Source organism: Bos grunniens, chromosome 18 (genome assembly GCF_055505025.1).
Source record: "Bos grunniens cultivar Pamir isolate PY7600 chromosome 18, Bosgru_T2T1.0, whole genome shotgun sequence".
In the NCBI taxonomy this organism is placed as follows: domain Eukaryota; kingdom Metazoa; phylum Chordata; class Mammalia; order Artiodactyla; family Bovidae; genus Bos; species Bos grunniens.
In genome coordinates, this window is record NC_141182.1 from 61,128,109 (window position 1) to 61,144,390 (window position 16,282).

Below are 16,282 nucleotides of genomic sequence, written 5' to 3' on the forward strand. Positions count from 1 at the left end.
ATACATTGGAAGTAATGATGCTGAAGCTGAAGCTTCAATATTTTGGCCACCTGATGCGAAGAACGAACTCATCAGAAAAGATCCTGATGCTGGGAAAGATTGAAGGCAGGAGAAGGGGACAACAGAGGATGAGATGGTTGGATGGCATCACCCACTCAATGGACATGAGCGTGAGTAAACTCTGGGAGTTGGTGATGGACAGGGAGGCCTGGTGTGCTGCAGTCCATGGGGTTGCAAAGAGTCAGACACGACTGAGCGACTGAACTGAACTCTGTTCTAAGGATTCGAATTGCATCCAAATGTTAAGTCATCACTGCATTTCCCAACTTCCCTAAAATCCCAACACAAAACTATATACCAATTAGGAGTTAGGATAGGAATGACTCCCCTTGTTGGCTGTCACAGAGTATTTTCAACAGTTGAAAGTCACTAATTCATGTTAAGAATTCATCATGCTCCACAGAAAGTCAGGATACAGACAATGGAGCAAAGGCTCTGGGACACAAGAAGTAGTCTAAAGGGCAGGTCTTCACTATTATAAGAAGAAAAGGAAGAAAATAAGATGATAACAAACACCCCAGGCAGAAAAATTAGGAGCAGAGAGCTAAAGGCTTGCAGATTCTCATTTGGGCATTTCAGGAGGAAAAGCAGACACAGCCCCAGACCCGGGACAGGATATTTACCTGAGAAGCTGCCATTTCCTCCTCTTCTTCCTCCTGCTCTGCATCATCTCTGGGGATGTTATGCTGCAAATGCACATCTGAGTTTTGAGAAAATACCGTTGAGAGCATCAACAGAGCTCTTTAACCTGCAACCATTGCACCTACAGACAGAAGGACCTTGAAAAGCTGAGAAGACCGACCTCTCCTGTCCTCTGTCTCAGGAGAGATTCAGGAGCAATCACGTCCTACTTGGAGACCAGCCTGTGAACTTATTTCTTGATTGTTCTTTTATCAGAGAGCTCCTAAACCTCTGCTCACACAGATGACATGAGCTGACTGACTTCCCTGGTCCAAATCCAGCTAGATCAACCCTGCGGCCTCTCCTTGGACTGAAGCCAGGCCTCAGCTCTCACAAATTGACCAGAAGCCACACCCTGAACCCGGGCCTCCCCTTAGAATCCCCTGGAGCACTTCCTACAAAGCACACTGATGCTCCACAGGACCAAGAGAGAACTCTGTGGGGAGGGCACTGGTGGCTTACCATTGGCCACAGGATCCTGATGGACACCAATTGGCTAAAGATTCTTTCTGAACCATTTCAGTGAATAGAAATCCCTGGAGTTCAGGTCCCCACTCTAAGAGGATATGACTCTGCAGGTCTACAGTGGGGCCATGAAATGAGTCTTTAGCAAGTTCCCTGTTTTTTCTGATGTTTCTTCCCCCAAACCCACATTCAGGAGCCCTGAGGTCAAGTCCTCACACTCACCACACCTGAGACCTCTCTGTAGGGGAGGATTTAAGGGGGAATTTCTGAGAGAGGTCAAAGCTAGAATCAGGCAGAGAAAGTACTTGGGGTTCAGCCTTTATACATGACCCTGGGTGAAGTGCTCTGGGTTCCCCAGGCTGAGTGTGGATTTCTCCCTTCAAACCAAGACAAGCAGGATTCTGGTGAGCTTTGTCAGGGTGTCACTGAAGGGGGCCTGTGAAGTAGAACCTGAGGTTTAGGAAAACTGCTGATCTTGAGGAAGGTGGCCTTCTAGTGCAGGTGCTCACAGGACTGGCTGGGGTGAGTTCAAGGACCTGCAGGCTGCCTGCTCCCCAGTCAGATGCTGAGGCAGCAAAATCAAGGAGCAGCTCAGGGAAACTGTCAACAAAGCTCTGTATTGTATACAACAATACTCTGTATAATCCTTTTAGAATCATCACAGTGTCTGAGTAGCTACAAAATGGGAGAGGAGATACAACATAGAAATGATGGAAACTATATGAAGGTATGAAAGGTTTAAAGCCAGCAAGTAAACTAATTTCCACATATGCCATCTCTCTGTGCTACCAAATACTTTATGGTCTCTTCACTACAACCTTAAATAAGGTGGGAGAGGTTAATGGTGGTGGTAGATTAAACACTTCATTCATTACAATCAACTGAAACCCTAAAAACCATTCACTTTTATTAATAACCATGTATTAATTTCACACATAGTTGAAATAAAACCTTTTACAAATTACATACAGATGAGAAGTACAAAGAAAGATATTCATTTTCTCATATAATGATATAAAGATTGTGATTTTTACTGCTTACAAAACAAAGCCTAGGAAACACTTAGTAAACATGATATACACTAGTTACATGCCTTTTCCAGGAAGGGTTTCTAATACATTTCTAGGTTATCACAGAAGCTGCCCTAACATTGTCAAGTAATATTCATGACTTGTGTTGATATTATAAACATATATCAATATTGCAGTGAACTGTCATTGTGTTCTGCTTACAAATCAAGTGATATAACTATTGAAAATTTAGAACCACCTTCTGTCTTACTTTAATACATGGAAAGATTCCATGATCACTTACATCATGGCAACTCCAGGGATATTTCACATCAATGACAAACACCCCCATTTAGATGGTCATTGTCCATTTTACATTACAGTATCCTTCATCTTCTAATGGAGAATAGATAGAAATGGTTTCAACACAATATAAAAAGGCTAATTTTTGAAGCATAAACCATCAAAAACCTATGTTTTCATTCACACTAGAAATGAAAAACATTATGCATTATTTGAGCATTGAATTACATTCATTTTGGTTTTCAAAGAATCCAAATCATGTGATTATAAACAAGGATACATTGCTAATAATTGTAACTTTTGAATCATCAACCTTCATCTCATGATACACGCTAATATATCCATTTTCTATGTGTTTTAACTATGGATTGCTCTCTACCATAATTCTTCTTCATAGAAACTTCAGAAAAGAGGATTGATGAAAAGCTTTCTAGTATGTAGTCTCTGATATTTATTTAACTTTGATTTTTTATTAAATACCTTTCTACATATTTGTGACATCATTTCCACAGGTTTCTTGTATAAACTCTCGTGTTTCCTGGTGCATGTTTAGGGGGCACCACTTGTTCCATTACTAGGGCTTCTCTCCAGTGTGTGTTCTCAGATGTTCAGTGAGATGACCATTATGACTAAAGGCTTTGCCACACTGTGTACATTTATAAGGTTTCTCTCCAGTATGAACTTACAAATGTGTAGTAAGAATTGAGTTCTGATTGAAGGCTTTGCCACATTCTGTACATTTATATGGTCTCTCCCCAGGATGGATTTGCTGATGTTTAGTAAGACTAGAACTGTTAATAAAAGCCTTGTCACATTCTATACATTTATAACGTTTGTCCCCCATATGAATTCGGTGATGTTTAGAAAGATCTGAATTCGTATAAAAGGCTTTGCCACATTCTGTACATTTGTATGGTTTCTCCCCAGTATGGATTCGATGATGTGCAGTTAAAGTTGAACTTCGAATAAAGGTTTGGCCACATTCTGTACAATGATAAGGTCTCTCCCCAGTATGAATTCGCTGATGTTGAGTAAGAATTGAGTTGTGATTAAAGGCTTTGCCACATTCTTTACATTTATAAGGTTTCTCTCCAGTATGCATTCGCTGATGTTGAGTAAGACTTGAGTTCTGATTAAAGGCTTTGCCACATTCTGTACATTTATAAGGTTTCTCTCCAGTATGAATTCGCTGATGTTGAGTAAGATTTGAGTTCCGATTAAAGGCTTTGCCACATTCTGTACATTTATACGGTCTCTCCCCAGTATGGATTTGCTGATGTTTAGTAAGATATGAACTTGTAATAAAGGTTTTGCCACATTCTTTACATTTGTATCGTTTCTCCCCAGCATGGATTCGATGATGTTCAGTTAAAGTTGAACTCCGAATAAAGGTTTGGCCACATTCTGTAAAATGATTAGGTCTCTCCCTAGTGTGAATTCGCTGATGTTCAGTAAGACGTGAGCAACGGATAAAGGCTTTGTCACAGTCTTTACATTTATAAGGTTTTTCTCCAGTATGAATTCGCTGATGTTCAGTAAGATATGAACATCGGATAAAAGCTTTGCCACAATCTTTACATTTATAAGGTTTTTCTCCAGTATGAATTCGCTGATGCTGAGAAAGTGTTGAGTTGCGATTAAAGGCTTTGCCACATTCCGTACATTTATAAGGTTTCTCTGCAGTATGCATTCGCTGATGCTGAGTAAGAAATGAGTGACGGATAAACGCTTTGCTACATTCTGTACATTTATAAGGTTTCTCTCCAGTATGAATTCGCTGATGTTGAATAAGACTTGAATTGTAAATAAAGGCTTTGCCACATTCTATACATTTATAAGGTTTCTCTCCAGTGTGAATTCGCTGATGTTGAGTAAGACGTGAACGACAGTTAAACGCTTTGCTACAATCTGTACATTTGAAAGGTTTCCTTCCTGCATGGATTTTCCAATGTTTACTTAGATTGGATGACTTACTAAAGACTTTCCCACATATCCTACACTTGTTTTCTTTCTGTGGATTCTGAATAGTCTGCTTTTGAATAAGTTCTGAAGACAGATTAGAATTTTTACCATATTCATTACAGTTATAAGTCTTCATTCCAGTATGAGTACTCTTACATAGAGGAAGACCTGATATCTGATAAAAGGTATTTCTACATTTATTACTTTTAGAATCCTTCTGTGAAGATTCAGTTCCCTGATGTTTCATAAGGTTTGAGTCTCGTTCAACTTTACACCCAGTTTCATTGCCTGAATACCCTCTCACTCCATCATAAATACTCTGGTAATTATTGGGGCTGGAGCACTCACTTAAGGCCTGACTCATTTTATTACACATGGAAAGTTGTTCCGTATTAACCATATCACGATATGTACTGAACAATGATGGTTGGGTTATATCTCTTCCATTATTATCAACATGATACATCTTGGAATGGAGACAAAATGTCTTTTGGGGGAAGAATAATGACCCCCTGCTCACGGATCCCTCAAATTGATTATATTGTGGGTTTTCCCCCTCATTGTTAAATTTCTGGTGTTCAGACACGCTTGAATGTTTGTTTAATCTAAGCCTATATTGAGAATTTTTTGAACAAGTATTTGCAGTAGAGACTAGATTATCTTCCAAATTTTCCACGTTTCCCTTCAGAGAACATGTATGTTTCAAAAAATGACGTAAATCTTTTCTTAAAATCTTATACTTCTTGGCAGATGTTGAAGACTGAAATTGGTGTTTTTCCCAGTTTGACTCACGTTGCTCATATGTTTTTGCAGTAATGTTCGAATTATGTGTAACTGTCTCAATTTCTTTATGTGCATATAAACATCCTCTCTGTCCTTCATATGCCCTCATATATTCCCAGTTTTTCATTAAATTTAAGTTTCTGAGGTGAAATCTTTCATATATTTGTAGGTTTGCTTTTGAGGATAAATCTTCTAACCCTGGATTTTTTGGCATCAAATTCTGGGTATCTTGTGGAGACATAGCTGAAAGATACCAAGTAATAAGTAATTTTACCTACTATTCTCAGTGAACATCCTTAAAGATTTAGAGAAAATTGGTGAACCCTTCACTTGTTTAGAAATTAAAAAAATAAAAAAATAAATAAGATAGAACACCACCAACAACATAGGATAGAATAAAAATAAAATAGAGATGGAAGGATCAAGGTGCCAGAAGACTAGGCAGACATGGAGTTCATCTCTCCACAGTCACATCAAAAATACATCAGAAATGGAACAAAATGCACAGATCGCAGCTGAACACTAGCAGAGGCCCTTGGAAATCTAAAAGAACAAGAATGGGAACAAGAACAATTTCTGCTTTGCCAGGTAGGACGAGAAAACAAGGGAAAGGAACAGGAAAGAAGTGGGATGGGACCTCCAACTCTCGGGGGATCAGAAGAGAGGAGAGGTCTCCACACCTGGGGAAGCTCCTCACTGAGGGGGAGAGCCCAGCTGGGACAGAAGGGAAGCCTCATTTTCTATGGGAAAAGAACACGGCAAGAGTCAGAGATAGCAGGACAGAGTGAGACCTCTACACAGGGTACTGACCCCAGCCCTGACCACCCAGCCTGAGAGGGTGTCCACTGCTGCAGACAAGGGCTGGGTGCTGGAATGTGGGGTCTGGAGAGCAGACCCAGGCAGAGGACTGCTGTGGGCTGTGAGGAGACATCCTGAGGAGATGGGAGGGAGGGAGTAGGTCTACACATGGGAATGCATGTGGAGGAAGCCTGAACCACCATAGCGCAGAGCGCCATTGGTGAGTGATGCCAAAGAAGAAGCCCATTGCAGTCTCTCTCCCTCTGTGCTGGCCCCTGCTCACCAGGCACTAGGAAGGGCTCCTACTGAGGTGGACTCTACTGAGCCTCCATCCACTATCTTCTACCATGTATTTCCTCCACATATCATAGACTCCTGTGCTCTGGGACAGCCTTAGGAACAGCCACGTGTGGGTGGGCCAATTGTATAGGTGGAAGGAAAGCACAGCTGAACCCGAATAAGGAAAAAAAGCTGAAATCTCTTGTATCAGCTACACAAACCATGCTTTTATACCCACAACTGGCTTTGTAACTTCACCCCTACAGAGCATCTGAATGCACAACCAGGGCTCCCCCAGTCATGGCAGGTGTAGCTTTAGCAGCTGTAGCCTTTGTACAGATACACAAGAGGGCAGGGCCAGGCCGGAGTCTGAGCTGCCTCTACTGCACCACAGCGGGTCCAGCTCCATGATGAATGCAATTCTGGGACCTGAGTTCAGGGGATGTATGCTGGTGACCTGGTGAAAACAACATCTGAGAGACACCAGGGCCATGTCCCATCATGCCCATGGTTAAGGTGGGGCCAAGGGCAGTGCCAACCAGGGTCACATGAGAGCTCGCACAAGGCATGAAGGTGACACACAGGGCACACCCCGAGGTGAACATCCCCAGAGGAGCAATCCTCAGTGGCTTCTCTCCCAGTGGGTGTGCTCCAATCCCACCTGCCTCGACCACAGATCACAATCACAGAAACAGATCTGGGGGCTCTGTTCCACCAACCAGGGAGCAGACCCCACCATAGACAGGGCAGTGACGGCCACAGAGCAAAGGGGAAGCTCCCCTCGATATCCAGCGCAGGCTTGGGTCACAATAACATCAAACAAAATCCCCTTCAAGGGGATAAGGGCACAAGTCTCTGGACCAACCTCACCCCCAGGGGACACACACCAGAGCAAAAGCAACTAAGATCCTTCAGCCTGCAGAACGGAAACCACAAGCACAGAAAATATGACAAAATGAGAGGACAAAGAAGTATGGTTTAGAGGAAGGAGCAAGATTGAAAGCTACAAGAACCACTAAATGAAGAGGAGACAGGCAATCTAATGATTAGTTTTGCTTTAAGTCGTATTAAATGGAAACACAGAACATTTTCAGACATACTAGAATCCTTTAATTCTTTAGGCCACTTCTTACCACATGTGTTTTTATTTGAGCATGTTTTATTAGATGTTTCAATCTAAAAATAAATGATATTGATGCAGATTTAATCAGAAAGTGATGACATGAAGGAAATGGCAACCTATTCCAGTATTCTTGCCTGGAGAATCCCAAGGACAGAGGAGACTCTTGACCTACAGTCCATGGGGTTGCAAAGACTTGCACATGACTGAGGTCCAAGGAGCGGTGGCTGCATGGGTGCAGAAGGGCGGAGAGGAGCTACTCCACGTTCAAGGTCAAGAGGGGCGGTGGTGAGGAGATACCCCTCATCCAAGGTAAGGAGCAGTGGCTGCGCTTTGCTGGAGCAGCCGTGAAGAGATAGCCCATGTCCAAGGTAAGAGAAACCCAAGTAAGAAGGTAGGTGTTGCAAGAGGGCATCAGAGGGCAGACACACTGAAACCATACTCACAGAAAACTAGTCAATCTAATCACACTAGGACCACATCCTTGTCTAACTCAATGAAACTAAGCTATGCTAGGTGAGGCCACCCAAGATGGGTGGGTCATGGTGGAGAGGTCTGAACAGAAAGTGGTCCACTGGAGAAGGGAATGGCAAACCACTTCAGTATTCTTGCCTTGAGAACCCCATGAACAGTATGAAAAGGCAAAATGATAGGATACTGAAAGAGGAACTCCCCAGGTCAGTAGGTGCCCAATATGCTACTGGAGATCAGTGGAGAAATAACTCCAGAAAGAATGAAGGGATGGAGCCAAAGCAAAAAGAATACCCAGCTGTGGATGTGAATGGTGATAGAAGCAAGGTCCGATGCTGTAAAGAGCGATATTGCATAGGAACCTGGAATGTCAGGTCCACGAATCAAGGCAAATTGGAAGTGGTCAAACAAGAGATGGCAAGAGTGAACATTGACATTCTAGGAATCAGCTAACTAAAATGGACTGGAATGGGTGAATTTAACTCAGATGACCATTTTATCTACTATGGTGGGCAGGAATCCCTCAGAAGAAATGGAGTAGCCATGATGGTCAACAAAAGAGTCCAAAATGCAGTACTTGGATGTAATCTCAAAAACGACAGAATGATCTATTTGTTTCGAAGGCAAGCCATTCAATATCACAGTAATCCAAGTCTATGCCCCAACCAGTAACACTGAAGAAGCTGAAGTTAAACGGTTCTATGAAGACCTACAAGACTTTTTAGAACTAACACCCAAAAAAGATGTCCTTTTCATTATAGGGGACTAGAATGCAAAAGTGGGAAGTCAAAAAACACCTGGAGTAACAGGCAAATTTGGCCTTGGAATACGGAATGAAGCAGGGCAAAGGCTTCACAGCAAACACCCTCTTCCAGCAACACAAGAGAAGACTCTACACATGGACATCACCAGATGGTCAACATCGAAATCAGATTGATTATATTCTTTGCAGCCAAAGATGGAGAAGCTCTATACAGTCAGCAAAAATAAGACAGGGAGCTGGCTGTGGCTCTGATCATGAACTCCTTATTGCCAAATTCAGACTTAAATTGAAGAAAGTAGGGAAAACCACTAGACCATTCAGGTATGACCTAAATCTAATCCCTTATGATTATACAGTGGAAGTGAGAAACAGATTTAAGGGCCTAGACCTGATAGATAGAGTGCCTGATGAACTATGGAATGAGGTTCGTGACATTGTACAGGAGACAGGGATCAAGACCATCCCCATGGAAAAGAAATGAAAAAAGCAAAATGGCTGTCTGAGGAGACCTTACAAATAGCTGTGAAAAGAAGAGAAGCGAAAAGCAAAGGAGAAAAGGAAAGATATAAGCATCTGAATGCAGAGTTCCAAAGAATAGCAAGGAGAGATAAGAAAGCCTTCCTCAGCAATCAATGCAAAGAAATAGAGAAAAATAACAGAATGGGAAAGACTAGAGATCTCTTCAAGAAAATTAGAGATACTAAGGGAACATTTCATGCAAAGATGGGCTCGATACAGGATAGAAATAGTATGGACCTAACAGAAGCAGAAGATATTAAGAAGAGGTGCCAAGAATACACAGAAGAACTGTACAAAAAAGATCTTCACAACCCAGATAATCACGATGGTGTGATCACTGCCCTAGAGCCAGACATCCTGGAATGTGAAGTGAACTGGGCCTTAGAAAGCATCACTACGAACAAAGCTAGTGGAGGTGATGGAATTCCAGTGGAGCTCTTTCAAATCCTGAAAGATGATGCTGTGAAAGTGCTGCACTCAATATGCCAGCACATTTGGAAAACTCAGCAGTGGCCACAGGACTGGAAAAGGTCAGTTTTCATTCTAATCCCAAAGAAAGGCAATGCCAAAGAATGCTCAAACTACCACACAGTTGCACTCATCTCACACGCTAGTAAAGTAATCTCAAAATTCTCCAAGCCAGGCTTCAGCAATACGTGAACCGTGAACTTCCAGATGTTCAACCTGGTTTTAGGAAAGGCAGAGGAATCAGAGATCAAATTGCCAACATCTACTAGATCATTGAAAAAGCAAGAGAGCTCCATAAAAAAATCTATTTCTGCTTTATTGACTATGCCAAAGCCTTTGAGTGTGTGGATCACAATAAACTGTGGAAAATTCTGAAAGAGATGGGAATACCAGAACACCTGATCTGCCTCTTGAGAAACCTATATGCAGGTCAGGAAGCAATAGTTAGAACTGGACATGGAACAACAGAATGGTTCCAAATAGGAAAAGGAGTACTTCAAGGCTGTATACTGTCACCCTGCTTATTCAACTTCTATGCAGAGTACATCATGAGAAACGCTGGGCTGGAAGAAACACAAGCTGGAATCAAGATTGCCGGGAGAAGTATCAATAACCTCAGATATGCAGATGACACCACACTTATGGCAGAAAGTGAAGAGGAACTCAAAAGCCTCTTGATGAAAGTGAAAGTGGACAGTGAAAAAGTTGGCTTAAAGTTCAACATTCCGAAAACGAAGATCACGGCATCTGGTCCCATCACTTCATGGAAAATAGATGGGGAAACAGTGGAAATAGTGTCAGACTTTATTTTTGGGGGCTCCAAAATCACTGCAGATGGTGACTGCAGCCATGAAATTAAAAGACGCTTACTCCTTGAAAGGAAAGTTATGACCAACATAGATAGCATATTCAAAAGCAGAGACATTACTTTGCCAACAAAGGTCCGTCTTTCCCAGTGGCCATGTATGGATGTGAGAGTTGGACTGTGAAGAAAGCTGAGCGCTGAAGAATTGATGCTTTTGAACTGTGGTGTTGGAGAAGACTCTTGAGAGTCCCTTGGACTGCAAGGAGATCCAACCAGTCCATTCTGAAGGAGATCAGCCCTGGGTGTTCTTTGGAAGGACTGATGCTAAAGCTGAAACTCCAGTACTCTGGCCACCTCACGTGAAGAGTTGACTGATTGGAAAAGACTCTGATGGTGGGAGGGATTGGGGGCAGGAGGAGAAGGGGATGACAGAGGATGAGATGGCTGGATGGCATCACCGACTCGATGTACGTGAGTCTGAGTGAACTCCGGGAGTTGGTGATGGACAGGGAGGCCTGGCGTGCTGCGATTCATGGGGTCACAAAGAGTTGGACGTGACTGAGTGACTGAAGTGAACTGAGTGACTAACACTTTCACTTCTGGTTCTTTGTCCTGGGTTTCTGACATTCTGGACTAATTCTGTTCTCAGTTGTCACCAAATGTAATACATGTACAGTAAATAATCTCTTTGCTGCCTTAGTTGAAGAAAAAAAAAAAGTGAGGGCATATAAGACAAAGTTTGGAGACACTGATAAGAAACAGGGTAAACTTAATAGTAATTAAATAAGAAATGAATCTTTAAAAATATGGTTGGAACTCTATTCAGTGGTCTGTGGAGATCTAACTGGGAAAGACATCTAAAAAAGAGTAGAGCGTCTTTGCTGTATAGCAGCACAACATTGTAGAACAGCTATACCCCAATAAGACCGTTTTAAAAAATTTTCTTTATATAATCTACAAATCATAATTCTTTGCAACAACCATTAAAAATATGGTGGAAAATGTGTAAGTTCTTATGCCAATTTATTTGAAAATTCTTTCAACTAATTGAATATATTAAATTATTTTAGCATTGAGGAATTGTGGCAAATACACTTAACATATTTAACATGAGTTCATATAAAGAAAAGAGAGACTTTGAAGTAAGCCTGAGATTTGCATTCTTTCATTTTAGGGAGGTTTTCCTTCATGCAGTGAAATTATTTGAGTTTAAATTTTATAAGGTCGTATTTGTAGCTTTCAGTGTTTTAGAAATTATAAGTCAGAAACAAATGTGTCCCCACTATTCCTCGAATTTTGGCAGTGTGTCTGCAACTCCACTCACACGCTTTTGTCTCAAAGAGTAGAAAGAAACTTTCAAAGGAGTGTCATAGAGTTATTCAGAAATGTGTTTTCCTCTGACCCCTAAGAAATCAAACAGCTGTCAATTCATGCAGGTTGTCACAGACCAAGAAGAGAGGTTCAGTTCTCACTGTGAATGAGGAAACTAATCACTGGAGGTGAATTCAGAAATGATTCAACAGACAGAATGGGGCAAGCAGTATCTGTCTATCACAGCAACAGAAATAAATCCAGAATTCTCCAAATCATTTCGACTGAAGCAGATCTTCCCAAACCACATGACAAAGCATGATTTCCTCACTGATCCTTGGACCTCTCACCTGAGTCATCGGCCCCATGTATTCACATGTACCTGTGTATATGGCTGTTGTCTCAACTCTCCTTATATTCCTGGGATACTTCATTTGCTCCAGAAAGGTGACCAGGTCTGGCTTAGAGACCACAAAACCTGCTTATCAGAAAAAGAAATATTATTTTTTGCTAGAAGATTCTTCAGCTTCCAATATAATACATATTGGTGAGAAGAGAAAGTGTGCTTAATACAGCCTAGAGAATGATTTCCCCAAATACTTTACTGAAAGCAGCTTTATAATACTAACAAATACATAAAGAACAGACCCTGAGATTCTGGTCAAGTACCACTAAGGCAAAAGTAAGTAGTGGACATGTGATTTGAAGAGGAGGGTACCGCTATTTAATACTATGAAACTTATACAATTACCACTAAGCTAGACTGAAGGAGGCAGACTACATCAAGGAAGCAAAAGGTTACAATCATATTGAATCATAAAGCCTTTTTTCTAAACTCATAAATTCCCATTTTCCCCTAGAAAGCAGGGATCTGAAATTATTGTGGGAAGGAGAAGATTTCAGAAGACATTTTAGAAATGATGGAACCAAAACCCAGATAAGGGATTTTGGAAGGCAGTTATCCTCACCCAAGGAGGCCAGGTTCCTGTAGTTCTGTAACATCACGTCCCTGTACAATTCGCGCTGACCGAGGTCCAGGCATTCCCACTCCTCTTGGGTGAAGTCTATGGCCACATCCTGGAATGTCAGCCATCCCTGAAATACAAAGTACAGATGCCATGTGGCTGTGGGAAGACTTCCTAATGTGACCCAAGATGAAAACACCAAGTTTGGAGCACTGGTTTTGATTGAGGAGAATGGCTGGTATAACACAATAATGTAATTTTTACACAGTAATATTTTCTACCGTATTTCCAACCCCAAGAAAAGAGAATGAGATATGATCTACAAAACATTCAGAACTATTCTGATCTGGAAGAGAAATCATAAAATAATTAGATCAACACTAGAAGATTTATTTTTGAGTGTTGTACTCACATGACCCAGGATAAACTGTTTATCAAAGAAACAAGAAATATTTTTAAAAAGCAGATTCTGATCCAAGAATTCTGGAGGGGGGCCTGGGGGGCAATGTGCCAGATTTTAACAAGCTTATTTTCACCAGTTATGTTGAAAGTTTTGCTCCACGAATGACCATTTTGAACAGCAATGAAGTAGAATATTAAGGGAAGAATCCATAGTTAACTTTGAACTTTAAGTGTTTTACAGACTTTACAGGTCTAATAGCCTGAGCAGCAACAATTTACTATATACCATATATCTTTCTAACATCTTTTATAGAGTCTTGAAGGTACAATAAAAGTCATTTAAAATCAGTAATATTGCTGCTCCACCTTTCTGCAATATCTAAGAGACATCTGTTAAATGGCAGAGCTTAAATCTACTTCAGTGTATGTACTCTAGACTTTAACTAATAAAACACAGACAAAAACACAAGGACAACTCTAATAAAAAATTTATAGAAGTTTCTCTAATTGTGAAGAATGTAAAAAACAGGAAAAATAATTGATCAAATCATGTTAACATGTTCATGCCTACAGACATACTCTAAAATGTGACTATATACTTATTAAGAGTAAGAGAGAAAACTTTTCATTTCAATAAAATCAGGATAATTTTTAACTGGTTAACAATATACCTATCTATGGGGATGATATTCTTTTTATTTTTGTAAATACACGAGAGTACAAATATACACAATGATATAAAATAAAACAGAGCTCTGGTTCTGAATTTTTTAATTTACTGAAAATCTGTATCATTTGCACAGTTTTATTTTAAAATTTAACACAGTTGAACATAGATTAGCACTAATATGATTCTTGTAAACATTTTGGAAAGTACAAAAATGTGATGAGACCATGTTTGTGATGTGAACGTGGAGTGTACTGGAAACGATCAGACCTGGATTTGAGTGACAAAAACCCCCGTTCCCAAAACACAGCATCTCTGCTAAACACAAGAGTGCTCATTTTTCAAAGCCAAGAGAAACTCAGAGCATATGGATTTTCTCCATGGCACATTCCTCACTTCTTTGTTCTAAGGCCCTTGGTTAAAGCCTGGCAAGTACAAATTGGCACTTATCAAGAGCATTTACCAGCAACTGAACAACAACACGGAGAAGGCAATGGCACCCCACTCCAGTACTCTTGCCTGGAAAATCCCATGGACAGAGGAGGAGCCTGGGAGGCTACACTCCATAGGATCTCAAAGAGTTGACACAACTGAGCAACTTCACTTTTACTTTCTTTTTGTGCTACTGCAGCTGACAGTCCCGACACTCTGTGCTCCAGGAAACTAGTGCAAAAAGTCTTTAGAGAGTTAGATACTTTCAGGAACTGATCTCATGATGCCAATCCTTGCTTCTCCTCTTATCTAGAAAAACAGTAAAAACATTAAATCCCTTCATGCAGACAGCAGCTCCTGGTGCCTAGCAGAAAATCTTATGTAAAATGGGTGCTTGATTGAACTGAACTCCTTCAGCACAATCTTCTATATTGACCTCCCCCCACTGCCTCTTTGGAGTGGTCTCTCAGAGCTATTTCTGAGCGATATCGGCATTCCTCATTTTGTCCCAAATAAAACTTAACTCGCAACTCTCACATTGTGTGTCTTTTTGGTGGACAAGACAGGAAAAGATATGAACTTCATGGCATGGGAATCTCATAGCAGAACCTGAACCAGTGAACCTCTGAGGTCACGGGGTAAGAAGTACATGAAGAATGCATTATAATTGCCTGGTATTTTGACAAAATTATGGAAACCATGATCTGAATCTATTATGAAAAAATGTCAGTTTTAAGCAAATTTCACTTCATATATACCTCCCCTGATCTGTAGCCTAATAGTACATTTAATTAGTATGTCTTTCTTGTCAATATACAGGATGGTCTGTCCTACTGTTTTTATTTCTGAAAATTTTCTGAAAAATTCTGGCCCATCGAGTTCCAAGGGTATTTTCTTACTCCTGTTCTAAACAGCTGAATTGCATCCACATGTAAACTCATCACAGCATTTTCCCTACTTCCCTAGGATCCCAACACCAAATCACATCCAGGTGGGAATCTCGGATACCAGTGCCTCCCTGAGTTGATCTCTCACAAAGGGAATATATATTCAACACTGAACATCACTAATTCATGTTGAGAATTCATCATGCTCTATAGAAAGCCAAAATACAAACAATGGAGAGCAAGCTCTGGTCCCTAAGGGAGCAGCAGCATGAACAGCCCGTCTTCACTATTGTAAGAAAAGGAAAAAAGAAGAAGGTGATAACAAACTGCCCAAGCAGAAAAATTAGAAGCAGAGAATAAAGGTTTGCAGGTTCTCAGTCCAGGCATTGCTGGAGGAAAAGCAGACACAGCCCCAGACCCAGGAACGGGACATTTACCTGTGAAGCTGCCATTTCGTCTTCTTCCTCCTGCTCTGCCTCTTCTCTGGGGATGTTTTGGCCAAAATCTTGGCTCTCTGTGCACCAATGCCAAACAAATACAGAGACAGAGTTATGGAGGAGAAATATAGTGGCTGTGTTACTTTGCCAGGCAAAGGGGGAACACAGTAGGCTTGTGGTTTAAGAACTGAACCCCACTCCCTGGTGAGTAGGAGAGTCAGGCAGGAGTAGGTGATGAGGATCAAGGCAGTAACAGTCTTGTATTCATTCTTGGCAAAGTTTCAAAAGGGTGGGGTTGATGACTAGATTAGGGTGTGTGAAGGGTCTTAGGTGATCTGGTCTTCAAATCTTGACAAGCCTCCTTTGATCTGCCTCAGGTGGTTTCATTACCTCCTCTGATTAGCAACTCTTTCAAACTGAGAGAAGGTCTTGGAGGCTGGAGTCTTGCCTATAAGAAACTGGGAACAAAAATGCCTCCAGGCCCAGGAGTCTTACAGGGCCCCATTAAGCATCAGTTTTATGTTGCAAACTCCCCATCCATATGTTGAGAAAATAACTTCAAAGGCAGAAACTCAGTTCTGCAACCTGCAGCTGATGCAGTTAAAAAAAAAAAAAGGAAAAGTTTCCTTGTTTCTCTCACCCTTTTCTGGGCTCTTTTTTACTTTTTCTGTTCCTGACCTGTAGTTGATAATCA

General features: G+C 41.1%; 1 protein-coding gene across 2 annotated transcripts; it reads right to left on the bottom strand.

Moving 5' to 3' along the window:
• Positions 1–2,088: 2,088 nt before the first annotated feature.
• On the bottom strand, positions 2,089–15,745 carry LOC147354539 (uncharacterized). Of its 2 annotated transcripts, none has more exons than XM_086354244.1 (4): positions 15,589–15,745; positions 12,767–12,893; positions 12,181–12,276; positions 2,089–5,507 (listed from the first exon to the last, which is right to left on the bottom strand). In XM_086354244.1, the coding sequence occupies exons 1-4, from the start codon at positions 15,601–15,603 to the stop codon at positions 3,202–3,204; spliced, it is 2,544 nt and encodes an 847-aa protein (XP_086210370.1). In that variant the 5' UTR covers positions 15,604–15,745; the 3' UTR covers positions 2,089–3,201. The 2 variants fall into 2 exon arrangements, with proteins under 2 accessions (XP_086210370.1, XP_086210369.1); XM_086354243.1 differs by having other exon boundaries at positions 12,181–12,279.
• Between the last annotated feature and the right edge of the window lie 537 nt (positions 15,746–16,282).